The 21,363-nt window shown below is 54.3% G+C and overlaps 1 protein-coding gene across 6 annotated transcripts in view; it reads right to left on the bottom strand.

The window, feature by feature from the left end:
• Rbfox3 (RNA binding fox-1 homolog 3) overlaps positions 1 to 21,363 on the bottom strand; it is a 273,766-nt gene that overhangs the window by 12,907 nt on the left and 239,496 nt on the right. For 2 of the 6 annotated variants that reach the window (XM_028752771.1, XM_028752772.1), the window contains exons 1-4: positions 10,453 to 10,695; positions 3,162 to 3,299; positions 1,246 to 1,299; positions 356 to 448 (exon numbers count right to left, since the gene is read on the bottom strand). In XM_028752771.1, the coding sequence (XP_028608604.1) occupies positions 356 to 448; positions 1,246 to 1,299; positions 3,162 to 3,299; positions 10,453 to 10,668 (501 nt within the window). In that variant the 5' untranslated portion in view covers positions 10,669 to 10,695. Of the gene's footprint in view, positions 1 to 355; positions 449 to 1,245; positions 1,300 to 3,161; positions 3,300 to 10,446; positions 10,702 to 21,363 lie in introns of those variants that run through there. The other 4 variants (XM_028752766.1, XM_028752767.1, XM_028752770.1 and 1 more) reach the window with 3 other exon arrangements.

Here is a 21,363-nt window from a genome sequence, read left to right as displayed (position 1 = left end):
AGGCTGCCCGAGGAGCAGATCCTCTTAGTCATCAGGGACAAGCAAGGCTGCCCATAGCTCTGGAGACCACCCTGAGATCACGTGTTTTCTGAGGCCCCTTGTGTGTGGATAGGGATGGGGGAAAAGGAGGTCAGAGGCAAAGACCTCAGAGGGAGCCTCAAGCCTCCACCGGCCACCAACAGGTGCTAGACTCAGTCTAGGTTGTTCTCTGGAGCAGCCCCTGCTCCAGTCAGAGGCCTCTATTGGGCAGTTTGTAGGGTGGGCGGAAGCCACCGGGCTGGTGGGAGGGCCCCAGGGGCGGAGCATGCTGTCCAGGACCTCCCTGCCCTGCTACGCCGCACACTTATCTGAGCACCTCAATTTTCCGTCCCTCTACGATCGTCCCATTCAGCTTCTCCCGGGCTCGGTCAGCATCTGAGCTAGTTTCAAAAGTTACAAACCCAAAACCCTGTGAGCAGAGGAGGACAGACAGGAGAAGACAGGATGAGAAAAGGGAAGGAGAGGTGGGGGAGGGGGCAAAGGGAGGGAGAGAGAAGGGGCAAGTCAGGTGAGTGAAGGACAGCCCCCAGTGTCAGAAGTCTGTCTTGGTGCCAGCGCTAGGAGGTCATACTGGGGTGGGGGGCAGGGATGGCCCCAGGCAAGGGCAGCTGGTAGCCTGGCCTGAGACCAGTCCACACTCACCATGTGGGACACCTCCCAGGAAGACCAAAGAGAAGCTAACCTGGCCGGGGGCAGTGCCTGCTACTGTAACCCCACCTTGGGGTGAGAGGCTGAGGCTGGGCTCCATGGGGGAACAATCTTCCCCACGTTTGCTTTGGGAGCCCAGGGTGTGTATGTGTGTCTTCCTGGAGAGGGGAGCAGAGCTTATCTTTGCTGGATGCCCTCCCCGTCTATAGATTTTGCAGCCCCTCCCAGAAGCCTCCTGGCTCTAAGGGTGAGTGGTTGGAGGGGCTTGGGGTCCCAGGCCCAGGGCTGGGGTTTGGGGAGGGGCTCTGGGATGCAAGCAGGAGGTCCTGGCAGCTCAAAAGAGGAGAAGCAGCCTGGCAGCAACAACAGACAGCTGGGGGCGGGGGCAGAAGAGCAGGGAGTACAAGCACCCGTGTGGCTCAGGGGTCCTCGGGCGGGCGGGCGAGCGAGCGAGCGGGCGCGAAGCTCTCCAGGAAGGAAACGCACATTTCACACGTTAGCCTGGCGGGACCTACAGCCGGCGCGCTGTAATGGTGGCGGCCTCTGTGCGGCACCCACCTTGGAGCCCCGCTCGTTAAAAATGATCTCCACGTCTAAAATTTTCCCGAATTGCTGCAGAGACAGAGAGAGGAGGGGTGGAAGACAGGAGAAAGGGGTTATGACAGCGAAGCCTTACCCATTCACTCCCAAGATGCCACCAGGCTCAGGTAAAGAGGACCCCAGGGAAGCCCTCCCCTTTTCCTCTGGAGGCTTTTGTCTTTCTTAAGGAGCATGCGTCAGAGCACCGGAATCCCCTTGGGCCTTGGGACGGAATGTCCGAGGTTTTAGTGCTATCCTCAATCTATGTCTGCCAGGCCTTTTCCAGAATAGGCGCGTGGAAAGGGGTCATGAGCTGGAGCTGGGAAATGGCCGGGGAGATGACAGAGCAGGACCCTTGATTTGGAGGAACCTTCAGCCCCCTCTGAGATGGGGAGAAGAGTGGAAGCTGGGACCCGGGAGACCAGGGATAAGACTAAGTGGGCGGAGCCTGGGGGCGGGGACGGGAGATGGGTCCTGATAAACTGGCTCCTGGGATCCAGTACTGTTTGCCCCGTGCTGTGGAAAAGGCTCCTGTTGGCTCCCAGGCTTCCTGCTGGCACGGGATGCCCTGATAGCCAGAATACATTGTTCTCGCTCTGGCCAATACCTTCAGCCCTCCAGCTAGCCTGTAGACTCATGATTAGTCTTGTCTCCCTCAGTAGTTTGCGAGACCATGAATCTGTGATCCGTATCTCCAAACAATACCAGCAAGGTCCTTAGCCCGCAGCCTCCTGGGCCAGCAACTGATGAGGGCTCCCCTCATCTTACACATTCCTGAGACAGGGCAAGAGGGCCTGGAGGGCCAGGTCAGTATAGGGCCCTTATTTGCAGGTTCTGAGAGGAGGGGGACGCTTTACCTCGTCCTAGAACCCAGAAACATGACACTTGAGCTCTGTTAGGACCCTGTGAGTTAAGAGGAGGGTGAGCCCAGGCCAGTGGTTACCTATAGTGTCAGCCACAGGGTGAGCCCAGGCTAGGGGTTACTGTAGTGTTAGCCACTTAAGGCACCCAGGCTCAGAGAGGGTGTGATAACCTTATCATCTGAAGGTTCACTGATCCAGTGAAACCCACCCTAAGATCAGGGGGTGCAATTCTAGTGTCACATAGGGCTACTCAGAGGCATCCTGCATATCCCAGCTGTGTGAGAAAGACCGAGCAGAGGGCTGAGGCTTCCTCAGGGTCTTGTGTGTTAAAAAGGGAGCTGGTGCCAGGCAGAGAGAGGGGAATTGAGGATGGAGGCAGAGAAGGAGCAGAGGCAGGCTACGTGGTTCTCTGTAGTCAGAGCAGGGGCTCAGGGAACTGTACCATATTCCCCCACCCCTGGTCTTCTCCATGGCAGCCCCACCTCCCGTGGACACCAGAACTTGACGTGGTGCTCAGATCTGAGGCAAGCCTCCAGGGCAGCCTTGTGTGGAGTTGCCCTGACTGGAGCCCAGCCGTGCAAAATCTAAGGCAACACCCAGAGCACCTGGGAAGGGAACCGCTGCCTGCTTGGTTCCAATCAATTGGATTTGCAAGGTATTCCTCCCCTGGGAAGTCAAGACATCAGCCTGGAAGAGGGGAGTTTTGTCAGACACACAGGTGAGGCTGAGGCTGTGTAAGGCCAGGAGGAGGGCTGTCCCTCCAGGTACTTTCTGCTGGGAAGCAGTGATCTGGTCCTAGGTAGGCTGTGGAGGTGGGGCGGGGACTCTGTGGCCCCTTGGGAACAGGCGGCAGGGGAGTAGTGGGCAGATTTCTGTCAGAGGACCAGGTGATCACTTGACTCTTAATTGACAGACTTCCCCAGGTCCCTGCCCTCAGCTTGGGTACCCCCTTTTGTGAGCTGCTACAGAAGCACAGCTGGAGGTCCCCTGGGGAGACTCTCTGCAATGATAGAGTGGGGTGTGCACACTCACCCCGAACATTTGCCGCAGGTCGGGGTCCCTGAACCGGAAGGGGATGTTGGAGACATGTAGTCGTTTGGGCTGCTGTTTCTCCGTGGGGTCGGAAGGGTGGAGCTGCTGGCTGTCTGTCTGTGCTGCCTCATCCGCCTGCTGTGAAAAGGAGACTAGTTGTGAGGTAGCATGTGTCCACCCACTCCTCGCACGCCGTGTGGGCTCACCCACTTCCTGTAGACTGTGTGGGTCCGCTCATTCCCTCCACCACAGCTTTTCCCGCCAGCGACCCCCAGTAAAAGCTGGGTATACAATTCTCAAGGTTCACATGGCAACCTGAGGCCCCACCTTCAAGCCTTTACCGTCCTGAACCACATCTCTCCCGCCAGACCAGGCTAAGCCGTCCTTGGCCAGGTCTGCTATGAGCTCCCTCTGCATAAATCTCTCTACTGAGTTCCACCCTCAGTGGCCTCTTAAACCCCAAACTACTGTTGCTCTCAAAGAAGTTCTGGGATTGGGGGCCTTCTGGTGTCAGAATGGGGTTGGTTTCACGACTGGCTCCCTGGGTACAGCCGTCTGCAAGTGCTATGTCAGGCCATGTATTCCCAAGGTTCCTTCTTACTATGGCCATTCTGTGTCACTCAGGACCCCTGGGGGTTGCTCTAATTATTAGACTGGCTAATTGTCCTCACTGGCTGGCAGACAGCTTGAAAGGACTCAGTTCAAGCCCAGTGCCCTATAATTCGTGTAGGAGGACTGGGAGCCCAGAGGCAGCATGCTTAACCACTCAGCCTGTGTAAATGTCCTCAGCGCGGTTTGCCTTCAGCCTGTCCCACCCTCAGCTGTATCCCCAGCAGCAAAGGCAAACTGCCAGGCACTTCCTCTACACTGGCTGGTGAGTGGGTATCAACACCAAGATGGTGAAGTCCATCTCCTTGGATGCTCAAGCCCGAGGTCTTCATGTTCACAGCCAGCTCATACACCACCAGTTTTCCTGTCTCTCCACTCACCCCTAAAGCCTTAGTGTCCAGGACAGGGGCTCTGAGGTGGCACACACAGGGAGTGGATGCCCCAGCTCCCGCCCTGAAGTTCCTTCTCACTCCTGTTCCAGTTCTTCCAGAGGGACTGAACTCTCCGGCAAAGCAACACCAGGCCAAGAACGCACCCTCTAATGGCCGTGTTCCAATCCCAAATGCCCCACGGCTCCTCAGGTTCTGGGGATCAGCTCTCAGATACATCCACTGATCTCTGAATCTTCCTGAGGGTAGAGGTGGAGCATCACTGAGTGGCACAGAGGTCAGTGTCGGTGGTTGTGGTTTCCACTGTGGGCTAAGGAGCAGAGGCAATGGGAGAGACACAGAGGTCCCTTCCCACGGGCTTCCAGGAAACACCGGTGTTCTCGGGCTGTTTCAGTCCGTGCAGTTCCAGGAGTGATGATGGGTATGGGTGTCCTGGAGGCAGGATAGTCAGGAAGGCTGTGCCCAAGGTTATGTGCCTGGGCCTGTGCTTTGGTTGAAAAAGATGGAGCCCAAATGGACAGTCTCTGCCAGACCACACCATGGCTAAGTAGCAAGGGGTGAGCCTTTTGGCTTCAGTTGGAGTGGCTTTCTAGCCTTCCCTGTCTCCTTTGAGTCCCTTACATTCAAGTGTTCAGCCCAGAGGCCTCTGACCTGGCTTCTGTCAGTAAGTACCCTAGGTGACCAGAACAGAAGGCCCCGATGACGGTTCCCAGAGGCCAGTTGGCAGAAGCGGTGGAGTTGGGAGACATGCAGAGCTGCTGAGTTTACATCCAGCTGTTCTCTAGAGGCAACTCTGCCTTGTTGCACCGGGAGGTTGATACATGGCACAGCTGTGGACACGGGGCCCCTTTCCATGTGGACAGCCCTATGGTCTGTGTCAGCAGATCAGCCACTTGTGTTTGAACAGTTTCGGCAAATGTGTGTCTTCTGAGCTCTCTTTGTGGTGCTGTAGGTATGACCTGGCCTCCCTAAGTGCTCCTGAGAGACAGTGGGTGGCCAGAAGCCTCGGGCTTGTTAAACTGTAATTTAGTACCACTACTCTATGGGGGTAGCTGGGCTTGGGCAGGAAGACATAGGTAGTAGGAACAGCCATAGTGGGCTGGAGTAATCTGTTTTGCACCAGAATCACCCCTGTGGGGAAACACAGAACAGCAGGCTGTCTTTGCAGGAACTGACTGGCTCTCCAGGGGTGCAGTGGAGCACCTGGAGGAGCTCTGTCCCTCAGTTCCGTGGCTGTCCGTGGCTGTTCTCTTTGCTGTCAGTATTATTGCAGAAAGTGAATGTCTGTGCCCCTGGACAAAGGCAAACCATCCCAAGCAGCCTGTGATTATTGAAGCCTGCAGCAGATCCCTCCTTTCCTGTGGGAATCCACATAGCAGGCAGCTGCAGGTGTCTCTCTGCTAATTAAGTCATCTTCATCTTAGATTGCAGGAATGCAGCCTGGTTAGGGGCCTGTAATGTTGGCTTCTGACCAGCAGAGGGAACCAACGAGCACTGCCAGGTGGCCACTCTAGCTCAGGGATTCCTAAGAAAGCTGGCCAGAGAGGGGGCCACAAGACCATACTACTGAAGCTGGGGTGTTGGAGCGTCTTCATTTCCCCCATATTGCTCAGCAGTGTTCAGAAGCAAGTAAACAGGCTCGGAACCTATAAAATTGTAAGATGAGCTGAGATACCCCTTAGCATAATTGAAAACCTCTGGCCATGAGCAGGGCAGCTTCTTTCTACCATCTACCATAGTGGTGCTGGTGGCCTAGCTGACCCCTCAGTCTGAGAAGAGGATATGTGCCCCACCCCACCCAGATCTTTGCTTGCAGTCTTCAGATGTAGAGAAGAAACAGCCACCAGGACCCCTTTACGTCTCCTAGGAGGTTTGTGGGTTTTAGTGTCTCTCCTATATTTTGGCCTGGTCATCACAGATCCTTTACTCTCCACCTCTGCACGTTCAAGGCTGGGTACCAGCTCCTAGAGGCTAAGGCAGTGTTGAGAAGTCTGACCCCCTTTGCCTGAGCCTGCCAAGCTCTGCACAGAGGAGTGGAAAGTCACCTGGGTAGGATCAGCAGAAGTATTCTAAGAGGACCGTGGGCAGCAGAAGACCCAGGCTACCCCATTCCTGGTCCAGAGGCAAGCTTGGCTGACGTAGCATAAGCTAAACTGGATGTTGGAATTTTGCTCTGGAGCCTCTCTCTGGTCCTCCTGCTCCTTCTGGTATGGAACAAAGCCACTCTGGTGGATAGATAGCCGGTGGGCTTTCGGGGAAGGGTTCTCTGCCTGTGGCCTCGAGGAGTCATTTTTCTTTGAGTGTCTTTCAGAACCCCAGGCTCTGTGCTTCCACTGGATGTTGGTGACATACCACGCCTCTGCTGGCTGGCCACACATCAGTTGACTAACTGCATTGACTTTTCCCCCATGGTTAGCCATCATACTGAAGAGCGACTGTGGCCAGGTTCAAGGGCCGATACCTTCAACCTTTCTTCTTTCCTTCTTATGCCTACTTTGCTCTACCTTTGGGCAACCAAGGAGCCAGAGACCCAAGGCTTTAGTTACTGATGGGAGAAAGAACACACTTTGCCTCTGCGCCCGGCCATACCTCCTGCCTGCCCCTCCTCGGCACTTTCCAAGTGTGCAAATGTTGCAGGATATTTGAATGCCTTGTGAACCCCAAGATTATGAACTGGAAAAACCTTGTCGTGGTGTGGCTCAGCCCTCCCACACACCTTTAATCCAGGATTTCAATAAAGTCAACCCTAGGTCAAAAGGTGGAGCAAGCAACCAGCCGACAGGGAGGGACATTGGGTTGAAGGTATTTAAGAGGACACAGAGAAGGAGGAGAGCCTTTCCCTTCTGGGACATCGGTCGAGTAGGAAGGTCGGCTGGCTGCTAGCTCTGCCTCTCGTTTTAGGATTGACTTATTGAGGATTAAAGGTGTGTGCTAGGACTGAGCTGCACAGCGACAAGGTTTGCCCAATTCACAATCTTGGGGTTCACAATGTGTTCAGATATCCTGCAATACATCAGTCTCTCTAAGAGCATCCTTCTGTGTAAGGCCTGGGTGTGAACCCTCTGGGCTTCCAGTGCCGGCACTCACGTGACCTTGAGTGAAGGAATGAGTGCCTGAGGGTGTGTTTCCTCTCTGTATGCTGCAGAGCGTTCTAGCCCTATTGGTGATGGCACACAACACCTTGTATTGCCTTCAGCAGGTGGCCCTGGATGGTAAGAGATGTGAATCTGAATCCTTGCAGGGGAGCTCCCGGCTCTCCAGACTTCCTGCCAGTATCACAGATGGGGGTGGCTCTTTCAGAAGAGACCTCCAGATACATGAGATACAGAATAGAGGTTCCCTGTGTGACAATGAGGAGTGGTCCCAGGAATGACCAGGGCTGAAAATCACTGGGGTTTGTTAGGGACAAAACTGCTGAAACTGGCCTAAGGACCATTCTGAGGACCCTGGTGGCCAAGGCTTCTGGAAGTTATAGATGGTTGGTGGACTGAGTCCCTCAGAGTCAGACCTCTCTCTATTGCTCAATCTTTGGGTATCTTGTTTGGGCAGTGTGTTGTCAGAAGAGTCTTGAGCTGTCAGTGGGGAAGCCTGCTGGATACTGTAGGTTCAGGCCACATAGAGACCCTGTCCCAAAACAAATAAAACCCTTCTGAGCTAAGGTCCAGGACATATGTCTCTAAAGGAATAGGGGACAAGAGGATGCCAGGCAGGTATCCCAACTACTGGACCACCTGCTCCCTCCTGCACATCAGCCTCAGGCCAAGGATAAAGCAGACCTCCCGTCTTGGGGCAGAATCAACCTTTTAGAGTCGACTTGTTATCGGTTGTTATCAGTGAGGTATGAGTGTGGACCAGGGCTGCTTATCAGCGGGAGGAAACCTCTCAGGGGAGAGGGGCTCCTGTGGTGTCTATGGACATGGGATGGTGGGGAGGGGACAGGAAGATATCAGGGCACTTGGTGGCTGTGTCCTGGGAAATCCAGGGAGGTTCTGGGCCAGGTGGGAGAAGCTGGTCTAGACTAGATCTCTGAGCACAGTCACCTGCTGTCCCTCAATCCTAGGCTCAAGCTGCTTAGGGAAAGGCTGGAGAGAGTGGAAAGGGTCCCCTAAATGTCCACAAGGACAAGCCGGAGACACCTGACCTGGCCAGAAGGTGCTGGCTTTGCTGCCTGTTAGGCAGTTCCTCTGAGAAGCAGCTCCTCCTGGGGCCAAGCAGCTCCTGGAATCTCAGAGCAGGGCACACCTGTCCTCCACTGAGCTTCGTCCAAGGTAGGAAGCTCTGCGTGCACAGACGGACCCACGTCAGAGATCAAGGCTGGTGTTTGGGGGAGCGGCAGCCCTCAGTGTCCTGCATGTTCCCAGGTCAGACTAGCACATCTGCCCTCATGGTGAAATAGACATGGTTAGAAAATCTGATACCATGACCCAAACACTCCAGTCAGAGAGCAGGACGGTCTTGGTTGTGTGCTCCTCAGGGCTCTGACATCCTCTGGCATAGCCATGTCCCTCAGGAGGCATTTGAGTAGCAAGCCTCAAAATTCAGCTTGCTCCCAGGCAACCAGTCCTCTCCCCAGCCCTCTGCTTCCTGAAGTCTCTGCCTTAGATTAGCAGAATCCAAAGGATTGGGCTGGTCACACCCTCTCTGCGCCACAGAACTGCCTTGGTACCTGGCACTCAGCCTGGGTTATGCAGGGCTGAGAAGTTGACTCAGATACTGGTAGTTGTGTCTGTCTGGTAGGCTCAAGGTGGCCAGAGGCTTCAGTGCTGGTTTCTGCTGTTCAGTTATAAAGCTGCCTGTCCCCTCCTTATGTCATTTGTGTCATCTGTGATAGTGACTTGCTTTTGACCAGGTGAAAAAGCTCCCATGGCTCATGAGAGAACTCTCCAACTCCCCACCACCATTTGTTCATAGAGGTTTGGTCAGATGGGGCTTGTCTGCTAAAGTCTATCAGAGAAGACCTGGGCCACATAGCTGTGACTTATGTAGGGTCTATCTGGGGTCACCTCTGGGATCACCTCTGTCTCTCCTGAGCACATAGAGCCTGTGGACTTGGTGACTTAGAGCCAGACCTCCAATTCTGTAATCCAGAGGTTGATCCAGAGGTTGGCCTTTTCAGTCTGTGACCCACAAATGAAAGAATCCTGGTGACTGAGAGATGGGGGGTCAGAAGTCCTGTGTCGGAGTTGAGGTTCTGCTGGCTCTCAGCATGTAGTGTTTGTGTAGGGAGGACGAACACTGGTTAGACACAGGATAATGTCAGGCGCAGCCCCAGCCCAGGTACAAGTGGGGCAGACTCCCCGCAGAGGGTACACAGGATGGTGGATGATGTCCTGCCTGTGCAGAGGACAGTATTTGGGTCTATACAGCATCTGTGGAGCCAGGCTTGGTGTGGGGGCAAAGCTAAGGGAGCACAGCTGGAGGGCCCCTGGGGAGACGCCAGGGTGGTGCCACTCTGCCTGGGGTGAGCAGAATGAGCTGGCCTCCTGCCCAGACCCTGCCAGCCAGCAGCCGCCTTGTTGGGATGGAGCCAGCAGGGATGGGTGGATGAACCCAAAGTCCCAGAGCAACAGAGGGGAAGGCCAACAGGGAATGGAATAGGAAGAGCCAGAGGAGAAGCCTGAGCAGCTATGGCCTGGGAGGGGGCTGGGAGGGGGCTGCAGGACAGAGCCCGGGAGGAGGGGCGTGCAGGACGGAGCCCACCCAGGCGGCTGGCTCTGTTTCCCACTCCTTTCTCCGTGAAGAAATCTGAGAAGTGCTGTGCTCAGCACTTTCACCCCCGAGCTGCATTACAACCACGTAATTGAAGCTATCTGATTGGAGGGCGGCCAAGCAGGTAGATTACAAATGATTAGAACTGATAGGAGGGCTTGCAACCCGAGACAGCTCCACAGCCGCCCACACCCACAGCCCACCGTCGATTTCTCCCGAGACCCTAGGCAGCCCAAGCCTCTGGCTCTTACGTCCCCTTAGCAGGCCACCGGCAGCCACTGCTACACTTCCTACCTCCCAGATGGGGTGAGGTGAGTGAGGTCACTGCCCGACTCTGTGGTCCTTTCCTGGCATCTGCTCACAGAGGGGACCCTTGGTGTCCGATGAGGTGTACCTGATGTCTGGGGCTTGGAAGCAGGCTCACTGGAGTGAGGATCTCTGGGACAAATGCCCGACAAAGAAGCCTGACCCTGTACCCTTTCTAGAGGCCCTTTCTAGAAAGTTCTACCCAGCCAGCATGTACTAGGGGCACTCTGCTCCCCAGTCCTGGGCTGGCCTATGTGAGAAGGGTCTCTTACCGGCACTGTCTGGGTCCCAGTGATGGGCTGTGTGCTGGCCTCGGTGCCTGGCTGCTCAGGATGCGTCTGTGCTGGCGTGTAGAGGGTCATGCCGTGCTCTGGGGGGACAGGGGTCTGGCCGGAGTAGTCCTGTGCGGGATGTGGTGGAGGTGGAGCGTATTCAGCTGGGATTCCATTCTGAGGCGGAGGAGGGTACTGGGCAGGGGGGTAGGGCTGGGCCATAGCTTCAGGCGGAGCCGTGGCGTCCTGATTGCCCTGTGAGTAGAGAGAGCAAAGCGCTGGTTAGAACCCCTGTCCTTCCAGAGCCTTCAAGGGATGCCGCTCTTCCACTTGAGGCTGCGTAGTTTCCACACACCACTTTCTGTGGCATCTCCTAGGTCCTCCCTAAGAAGAGGCCCCAGCTCAGAGCTGCAGAAGAAGCCAGGATAGAGGTACTGGGAGCCCCTGGTCTGAAGTGGGGTACCCTTGGCTGTGACCCACTTGTCAGACATGAGCACACAACTTCAGAATTCTGTTTCCTCACCTAGAGTTTAAAACCAATCACTTATGAAGACCGTGCCGACTCAGGTGGAGCTGTAAGAATCAACATGGACGGACTGATCTTCACACCCGTCACTGGGTGTGTACCCCAACGATACACTGAAATCCTGAAATACAACGTTCACTGAAACCCAGCAATTCCCCGGATATGGGATATGGATACCCATCTATTCAAGGAGCACCCGGTTCCTCTGCCTTCGAGCCTCTTCCCCAACCAGCCTTTCCTCCAAGGCGGTCCAAGCCTTGGTTTCCCAGTAGAAGGGGTAGTAGCTTCACGGATCACCTTGACAGGTTCATCACTACAGCCAGAAAGCTTCTGAGATCTCCCAGACTCCTTCTTGCCCCCTTGAAAGTCTGCTGCCCAGAGAAGCGATAAGCAGCCCTTCATTGCTGACCCCTAACCCCAGCATGGCCTCCGTCTGCAGTGACTCTCAAAGCTGGTCCCTGGGTTCTCAGTGTCAGCACCACCAGGGACCTGGAACCTGAGGATGCAGGTCTGGCCCCACCCCATGCCTTTTGGGTACTTGTGAGGAAAACTCATTATAGGCAGGAACACGCTCAGCCAGGAGCTCTTCCTTCAACAGAGGCTTCTGTCCCGCAGAGCCATATGTAGGCTAAGCCGGAAAGGGAGGAGACTGGTTTACTTCCTCTGTCCCCTGCTGCAGACACAGCTCAGGCAATGTCTCCTCTGGGCAGGCAGTGCCTTTGCTCTTAGTTTGTGTGGCCACAGAGGTCCATGATCTGAGAGGACTGGTGGCATCTCACACTGAAGCAGACCCCCAAGGGGACATTGGCAAGAATTCATGTCCTCGTTGAATGACTCTGTTAAGATGAGGAAGTAGGAAGGACAGGGCTAGCCTCCACCCACCTGTGTCCCTCCAACATGGTCGCCTCTGTAGCTTGCGGTGCCAGACAGATCATATAGTAAGGACCTACTTAGATGCAGCCACAAGGAGGCAGTGTGGGGGTGGGTGGGCTTGCACGACTCTTTCCTGTTCCCTTCTATGACTGCCCAACCTTTCTGGCAGTTGCATTATAGACTTCTCAGACTGGCTATGTCCACCTCAGCCTTGGGGTAGCAGGAAAGTGTCAGCCAGTGGAGTCCTCTCAAGCATGCAGTCTTTGCCAAAGCTAACTCCATGTGCCTCAATATCCCACCCTCACTGATGAGAGAGCCTCTTTCCTCAGAATACACACTGGGCCTTATTCATGGCTACATACATTACTGGGGTTCCGTTTACTCTCCCTGTAGCTGCCTTTCTGGCATCTGGGGTAAACCAAACCCAAACTGGGGCTGAGTTACTGTGGGGAGCAAGAATAGGCTTGCTCCACCAGGCTTGCTGAAGGCCACAGCTGTCCAGATGCTAGATCCACTGCAACAGTGCTCAAAGGGCCTGGCTACCTCATGGCCATCCACAGCAAATGGAAAGAATCTACCTGCTCTGCTACCAACCTTGTTTACCTGATCACTACCCGTGTCAGCCTTGTCTTGCTTCATAAAGTCCCCTGTGCTAGCCTCCCTGGAAAAGACTCACAGAGCCAATAAATAGTCTCTGGTATCCAAGTCCTTGTCTTTTCTTCTCTGTCTTGTCTTTTCTTCACTTTTCTTCTCTGTTCTCTTCCCCCACCCCCTCTCCTCCCCCTTAGCAAAGCTGCCTGGTCCTTTCCCTGTCTATACAGGAGCTCAAAACTGAGACAGTGTGTAAGTGTTGAAGTGGTATGCTTCATACTGCCTCTTCCTCTTCCTCCTCTTCCTCCTCCTCCCCTCTTCCTCCTCCTCCCCCACCCCCCACTGCTGGAGATTCCCACCTATCTCATTCTCCATAATAGCAAGGTCTAGAAGCCACATTACCCATTGTTACCAGACATCCTGGTGTTCAAAACAGGCACGTGGCTCATGGATGGAGGTGTTGGAAGGCAGGGGAGAGGTGGGTGTGGCGTGCAGGGGTGGAGAGCACACAGCACCCTTGATAGCCAAGGGAGGAGAGTGGAATAAAACAGGAGACCCAAGGGTGTAGAAGGAGAGGGGGAAGGAGGGAGGGGCCTGTCAGCGGCCTGGCAGACGCCAGGGAGATCAATTCCCCCGTAAATATTTGATGAGAAACTTCAGTAACTGACGAGGGTTCACAGTTCCTCTCCCCACTCATCCTGGGGCTTTGGCAGTGAGTCACTTTGGCTGCTGGAAGTGGAGAGCCCTGACCTGGGCATCTTCTTAAAGCCTTTGAGTGGTAAGAGTAGGTAGTTGGGTCTGAGAGACACTAGGAACCACAGCCCTCCTCAGCATGAGGTGGAAATACAGAACAGAGAGGTCTCACCCAGGACTCACACAGTGCCATCCATTTATTCTGCATCCCCTGGCCCATGGTACCACAGTGACAGGCTGCAGATGCTAAGCCCTTATGCTCAGAGGTGACCAGAGCCACCTGGTAGCTTAGAGGTTCAGGTAGGTATTACCACATCTCCCAGGACCTCAGATCTGCCATTACCATCTCCTCCTTCCTCCTGGGAGGGCAGCAGTCTGCCATCTCTACCTCAGTCTGCTCAGCTGTGAAGTGGGAAACAGTTGTCTCCCACGTAGGTGGATTAGATGAGGCCACACATGAATGTCCACATTCTTACCAGAATTCCAATCGCCTCCCATGGCTGTATGATTTGTTGTTCTGGAAGTCTTCCTATCCTGGGACACGTTCCTCTCCCTTCCCTTGAGAGTTCAGCCCGACCCAAAGACTTAGTGACAGTGACTACTCTTCCTGGTCCACGGTTCCCCAGCCAATGCTAACACTGCCACCCTGAATCCAGAATCCGACCTCTTAGGCCAACTCAGGGCTCCTAGTCTGCCTTGACCATCCAGACTTTCTGCTTCTGTTCCAGCCCCTACAGTCTTTCCTCTGTGGAGTAAAACCCTAAGTCCTCAGGGCACCCTGAATCCCTGCTGGTGGCCTTTGTCTCCTGTGTCTCTTCTCTGGCTTGTTTTGTTCAAATGCTCTGCTGTTCCATGCCCGCCCATCCATCTCTTGGCTCTTCCTCCTGTGGGGATGCACTTCCCTCAGATCCCTGGGGTGACATCCTCAGTCCTGCGGTCTCACTGAGGCCTTTGTAAATCAGGGTCCCTGACTTGTCACCCACCATTCCTAACCCACATTCTCCTCCATCTGTGAGCCTGCACCCAGATGTTTATTTAGGGCCACCGTCTATCTCCTACCCTATTGGATGTGACATGGTCTCAGGGGAACAGGCACATGCCTGCCTTGCTGCGATGACCCCCCAGTGTCAAAGTCCCATGTGCCAGAGTCTCCAGGGTGACTATGACAAAGAGGTGCCAATGAGGAAAGAACAGATGTGTAAGTGGATGAAGAGGGTTGTTTGTGTAGACACGCTCACTCACCACAGCCCTGGGAAGTGCTCTACAGGACAGGAAGCTCTAGCTTAGGGCTGTGAAGCTTGTCCTCAAGGGACTCAGGTTTTGGATGAGCTTCATTGGCGGGAGCCCCCACTCCCACTTTGTAGCACCAGACCAGTCCACTGCCTGTGTACCCCATGGCAGGTACCACAGCTGACACTTTTACATATGAATGGAAGTGGATGAGGAACAGACAGGGCAGGTGAGGCACAGAGCAGGGACCAGTCAGAGACCTGTCACCCACATGGTTCTGAAGACTGGACAGAAGGCTGGCAGGAGTCCATAGGTGAAGAGGGGCAGCCTGTTGTGGCGGTCCTAACTCGTTTCAGCCAGCTGGGAGCATCTTATCTTTTTTTTGGGGGGGGGGGTTTGAGACAGGGTTTCTCTGTATAGCTCTAGCTGTCCTGGAACTCACTCTGTAGACCAGGCTGGCCTCGAACTCGGAAATCCGCCTGCCTCTGCCTCCCAAGTGCTGGGATTAAAGGCGTGCGCCACCACTGCCGGCAGCTGGGAGCATCTTGAATAGCTCCAGGTGAGCAGGCTCATCTCAATGGCTGAAAACTGGCCACATCACAGGACTCCTACGGGCTGGGGTTGTCCCAGGGGAGAGGGTGTCCCGGGTCAGGCATTTACCAGCATATTAGGACTGGCTCCCTCAGCTCACGACACAGCACACCCCAGTCGACTCAGGGCTTGACATCGGGGTAGACAAATGATACCACCCATGGGGTCTACAACACCTGCATTTGATGTTGTAATTTTAAATCAAATTACAAAAATTATTATTGTGTGTGCACGAAGTGTGTATGGGTGTGCACGCCCACAGCGTGTGTGCTAAGGGGAGTTAGTTCTCTCCTCACACCTTCATGTGGGTTCAGGGATAAAACCTAGGTCATCAGGCAATTATGACAAGGGCCTTTTACTCTCTGAGCCTTCTTGTCCACCCTCAATGGTTTGAAATGGTGTGATCTCTGCAGCATTTGGGGGAGTCCTCCTTGAAGCCCCTATTACAGGGGTTGAGATGAGTCTGTGCCCTTGAGGAGGGCCCTGGTCCAGGGGTATACTGTTCCAGACAGTATGGTGAGGGATGCTGGGGAGGTCTGTTCTACCCTCTGGTAGGAAGGACTCGGGGTGAATTCACCATGAACTGGCTTGGGTGCAGGAAGGAGGCAGAGGCTGGGCTGCTGCTACAAGATGCCACTCCTCATATCTGCCTACACAGACTCTGCCATCGTTTCCTGCCTGTGCTCCAAAAGTCTGATGGGTTCAGGTGGGACAGCTTGTCCTCGGGTTCTCAGGTGGTCGGGGTGGTAGGGTGGTACATCTGGGTGGGGTGCTTTCTCCCCTGGCTTCCTCTGGGAAGCTGTCTTAGGCTGGCTGTGTCTTTGAATAAGGACTTAGCCTCCTCTCCCGGAAGTCCCTCTCTGAGTCACCTCCTTCATGGTTCTGTTCATTGCCTCTTCCTCTTGCTGCCAGTCCTAGGCCCCTGCACTGTCCCTGTGGTCCTTCTACACCAGGGAGTACTAGGCTACCTGGATTCTTGGGTCCCATCGGCACACAATGGACTGAGAAGGCTCCTCTTGCTTTGAGGTGGGCAGACCTTGTGGCTAACTGCTAGTCCAGGAAACTTGGCCTGGGTATTTGCATTTGGATGGCTGAGCCTTTGAATCTGGATCCCAATCATGACCCCATCACCTCCATGACTGAATGGCCTTAACCTTTTGGTCCAGAGCTGTGAAATGGGACAGTGACTTGTCCCCCATAAGGCCAGACAAGTGGGAAGGTCCTTTCACCTGCAGGGGTCTGTACCTCAGGAGGCCTGTGGGGTCTGTTTGTATTGCTGGCCCAGTGTCCTCAGCTTGTGTCCTGCAGTCTGCACATGGGGTGCCAGGTGAGGGAAGGTACTCTGGGTGTAGGCTGACAGGGCAGACAGAAAGTTGGAGGTCTGACAGCGGCTGGAGCCGCTCCCTGAACGGCCTGGCCACTTGCCCTCTACAGTCCATTGCTGGCTCTCTCTGCTCCCAAGCCCTCCAGGACAATTAAGATAATTGCTCTCAGACTCCTCACCCCTGGAGGGAGGGTGCTGACTGTCCAAGGTCTGGTGGCCATGCTGTTTAGAGGCAGGGTGAGTGGGCACTGGGCCATTTGTCCCCACTCCTGGCAGTGGAGAGGAAGGAGCCACAGCCTCATCACCAAATGGCTACACAGGTCATTGTCCTGTGTTACCCATGTCCCCGAGATGGGCCCCTACTGTACATCTGTGCCTGCATAAGCATGGAGCCTCATAGCCACCCAGTACTCAGTCAATCCTCATGGTGGCTTGAAAGAGTGGACACTGGGGCCAGAGAGCAAGGGAGCTCCTCACTCCCAGCCCTTCCCTGTCACACTGGCTGTGGGAATGGAGTCATGTGTATCTGGAAGTCTGATGAGAAGGAGGCGCTGGGTCCTGGGTCTCATGAGGGAACCCAGCATGGAATGTCAACTTTGAAAACCTAGAAAGAGGCCAGGGCAGGGCAGCCTCACCCAGGGCAGGTGCTGCCTGCCCCATGAAGGGCTGAACTGGAGGCGCCTGCTGTGAACTTCCTACCCAGACCTTTGCAGAATTCAGGGTCTGTGAGGCAGGCAGGCTGCCCTTGAGGCTAACCTCCAGCAGGCATGTGGTCTGGGTTCTGGTGTGGGGTGACCTAGGAGACGCACTGCTGGACATGTCTGTGACGGTGTTTCCAGGGATATTTAACTGAGCACGGAAGACCCACCCTGGATGTGGGTGACACCTTTCCTTAGGCTGGTCCTGAACTGAATCAAGAGAAAGCGGGCTAAGCATCAATGCTCATCCCTCTCCGCTTCCTGACTGTGGATGCCATGTGACCAACTGCCTCATGTTCTTGCCGCCGAGCCTTCCCTGATCCACGGTCACCATGTCACCACGACGAACTGTGCCCTCAGCTGGGAGCCAGAACAAACCCTTACACCCTTAGGCTGATTTCTTGTCAGGCATTTTGTCAGAGTATCAGGAAAATTAACTCATAGCAGTGACTTCAGCTTTCTGATCTCCCATCTTGGAAGCAGGGATGACCTCGCCCTCAGCCCACTGGCCCCAACCCCACCTAGAAGGTGCACTCATGTGGGGCTGGACCCACCCCTCTGGACATCAGTTGTCTCTGGCTATAGTTGAGCAAAGTAAATATTCCTTTAGTTTCCAAAGGTGACAGCAGGAGACCCAGCCTAGCCTGTCACCACCAGTGAGGTGGCTTGTCACACCACTCAGACAGCTGAAATCTTCTTCCTATACATAGATCTATGCATAGGCCACCGATTTGTCCTCTGTGGGCTAACCCTCTGACGAGCCAAAGCTGTTCCTTGCCCAGACCTAGAAGTTGAATATCGCCTCCTAGTGCCCAGGTGAAGAATTGTAGGGAAATGGAACCTGATGGGCAGGCATTTTGTCCAAATCCTGAATCCACACCTAGCATCTCCAGAGTGTGGTGGTAGTGCCTACATTGGGCCTCGTCTCTTGCTCTGCACTGAGAGCCATTTCTCTTCTTGTTGCCCACCTGTGGAATGGAAGGCTCACAGATGCAGTCCATGAGTACTCAGTGGTTCTGGTTAAGAGCAGATGTAGGCCTTTGGGGGCTGCCGGAGATAAAGGGACAAGAGAAAAACAGATGCCTAGAGAGGCCAGGATGCAGAAGGAGGTGGTGGGGTAAAGCAGGAGCCAGAGAGTCTTGGGGGTGACATCCTTCTTTTCTTTTCTTCTTCCAATGTGCACAATACAGAATAGTATAATTTAAGAGACAATTTTATCTCAGAGCAATGAATATGTTGATGCCCAGGTAAGATGCCTGGCAGCCATTGGCCATCATCCCCAGCAAACCCACATCAGAGAACTTCCTGCGTTCCTGCTGCCACACTGTGGGGTTGACATGGCTCTGGAGAAGCCATGTGGCCACAGGACTCCAGGTAGAATCAGCAAGATGGGTTGGAATACACACACGGAGGGTAGGGTAAGCCCGGCTGCCAGGGGACTTGAGTCCTCCTGTCCCAGGGTCCCAGAAAAGTGTCTGAGCTCGCTGGCTTACTTCTCCTTGCTGTTGGTGAGTGTTGCAGGGCTGGCATCCTTTGGAGCTGGGCACACGCTCAGGAAACATGAAGTAACTGGAGTTGTACCACCCAACAGTGGGGCTGACCGATAACCTCCTGGGGTGGAGTCTGGAGGAAGTGGTAGATTCCTAAACACTGGGACTTACGGTGTGGCTCTGTGACAGCCAGATACTCCTGCATCAGCACTGAGCATCCCTGTGGTGACTCATGCAAGGGTTCTCTGTAGGACAGATGGGGGGGGGTTGCTTTCCTATGGATATGGACATGAACCTCATTTAAATGATGGGGAGACTGCAGAGGAGCCAGCAGTGGGTGCCAGGGGCCCTGTGCATCCAGAGCTCAGCTCGGCCTTCAGCTGGAGGTGTCTGGTAGAAGGTGAGGCAGGAGACTTCTCAGGCTACAGCCTGCTCTCTCTTAGGTTCTTGCCTTCTGCCTTAGTTGCTTCCTCTGCACAGATACAGGTCACCTCCGTGGTTCACAGTCTGTGCTGGTTACTTTTCCGACGGATTCCTTCCATCAGACTGCCTGGTGGGCATGTATGTGAGGTGAGGTGGTTTCTTCTTCTTGTTTTGCGTCTTCTGAATTGCTAATTGATGTAGGAGGGCCTCGCCACTTCTGAGCAGGTGGTCCTGGACTGTACAAGAAAGCAGACTGAGGAAGCCAGGAGGGGCATGCCGGTGAGGTGAGTGGCATTCCACTTGGTCGCTACTTCAGTTCCTGTTTCAGATTCCCTCAGCGACGGCCAAAGCAACTAGAACATGGGTCTTGACTCCATGTTCCAAGTCTTTCTAAGGTAAACAAGCCATTAGACCCTCCACAGGTCTCCTTTCCTGGTCTGCAGGTAGCACCTTAAGAAGTTGGGTGTGCAGATGTCCTGCAGGTGACCATGCCAAGGGGAAGAATTGTTAGCAACAGCCCTGTTTAGTCCCAAGGTACTAGAACTAAAATTTCAGAGTACTACAAAGTTTCCATAAGAGGTCAAGGACTTTTTCTGGCCTGAGCCCCCAGAATGTTCTAGAACCTCAGCTATGGAGGATAGAGCTCTGGACCAGGAGAACACAAGCTCAAGGCCTTGTGCTTCCATTAGATTCAGGCACATAGCAGGTGCTCAGGCCCAGCTGAGGATGGCGATGGACTGTGGTGGCAGCCAGAGGTCATAATCACATGGCTGCTTTTAATCACAGAACAATCCTTTGACCTGGCATTTTCCGTATTAGTAAAGAAACTCAGAGTAGGCAGGGTTGCTTGCCCAAGCATACACAGCCAATGTCTGGCCAATGTAGGATTTTATTTTATTTATTTATTTATTTATTTATTTATTTATTTATTTATTTTGGTTTACAAGACAGAATTTCTCTGTGTAGCCCTGGCTGTCTTGGAACTCTGTAGACCAGGCTGGCCTTGAACTCAGAGATCCACCTGCCTCTGCCTTCTCCAGCGCTGGGATTAAAGGTGTATGCCATTACTACTCAACTCAATTTAGGATTTTAAACCAGGACTGCTTGACTCTGCCATCTGACTCTACCTGCTAGGTATGGACTCCTATTCAGAGGAGAGTAGGAAGGTGTACTTTCTGCCCTAGTGCCCTCAGGGTTTCTGCTAGGTGGATGTCCTGGTCCAGAATCACTATTGGGATTCTGTGTACCAGGAAGGTAGTGTTGTGCTGAGAAACACTTGAGGCGACCTCAGAGGATGTCACTATCGTGCAGGTCTGTCCACCCCTCTGGTGGGAACGCTTTGGTAGGATTGCCAGTCTGACATCACTTGAGATGCAGCTGGGCACAGATGCCCAGTAGGAGTTTGTTCTGAGGACTCATGCACCCTAGGGTAGAGGACCTGCCTCAGGGAACTTTGGTGCACCCCTTTTGCTCAGCAGGAGTCCAGGGAAGTCAGAGATGAAGTGGTAACACAGTGGGGGGCCTGGGAGCAGGTGTGCAAGGGGCTTGTGGAGGAAAAGCCACAGCAAGAGTCTCCCTGAATCACATGCTCTTCCTACCTCTCCAGTCTACCCTGTCCCAACAGCCCTCTTAGTACTGCGTTCACTAGGGATGCTGGACCCACGGTCGAGTGACTGATCCTCCCAGGGCCCTAGGGATGCTGGACCCACTGTCAAGTGACTGCTCCTCCCAGGGCCCTTTAGGCTTTCTTGCTGGTGTCCTGCCCACTCATCTTCTCCTCAAAGGCTTCCGAGCCCTGACTCCCAGAGGACCCCAGTGCAATGAGAGTCTTCCTCTGTCCCTGGAACCGAGGTGGACCTCACGTTAGCGACCAGGCCCTAAGCCCAGAGTCACTCAGCAGATTAATTTGCCACATGCCCCAGGTCCTGCCACTTGTCACCAGCAAAGAGTCCTAGAGGCTGGGTTCCAAGGTCCCTGTTATCCTCTGTGTGCTAGTGTTCATGTCCAACTCTTCTCTCTTTCTGCTTCACAACCTCTAGGTTTTCCAGGAGGGTGCAGGGCTCTCAGTGTTATGGAGGACACACTGGGTGGGTAATGGGCTGAGTCACTCACTGGGCAGGTGATGGGCTGAGTACTCTCACTGGGTGGGTGATGGGCTCAGTTACTCACTGGGTGGGTAATGGGCTGAGTACTCTCATTGAGTGGGTGAATCACTCACTGGAGGGTGGGTAATGGAATGAGTACTCTCACTGGGTGGGTGATGGGCTGAGTACTCTCACTGGGAGGGAGATGGGCTGAGTATTCTCACTCACTGGGTGGATGATGGATCGTCTAGCATCTCCTAGCATATGGAGGCCACAACCTCGCCTCCGTAACACTGAGGCCCGATTATGGAGCCTGTTCGCCAGGTCCCAGGGATGGCCCTGGATTCCCACAGTGCCCACTCACACTCGTCTCCTGACAGTTCTCTGTAGCATG

Source organism: Grammomys surdaster, unplaced genomic scaffold (genome assembly GCF_004785775.1).
Source record: "Grammomys surdaster isolate TR1022 unplaced genomic scaffold, NIH_TR_1.0 125940, whole genome shotgun sequence".
In the NCBI taxonomy this organism is placed as follows: domain Eukaryota; kingdom Metazoa; phylum Chordata; class Mammalia; order Rodentia; family Muridae; genus Grammomys; species Grammomys surdaster.
This window is presented reverse-complemented; position numbering and strand designations above follow the sequence as displayed.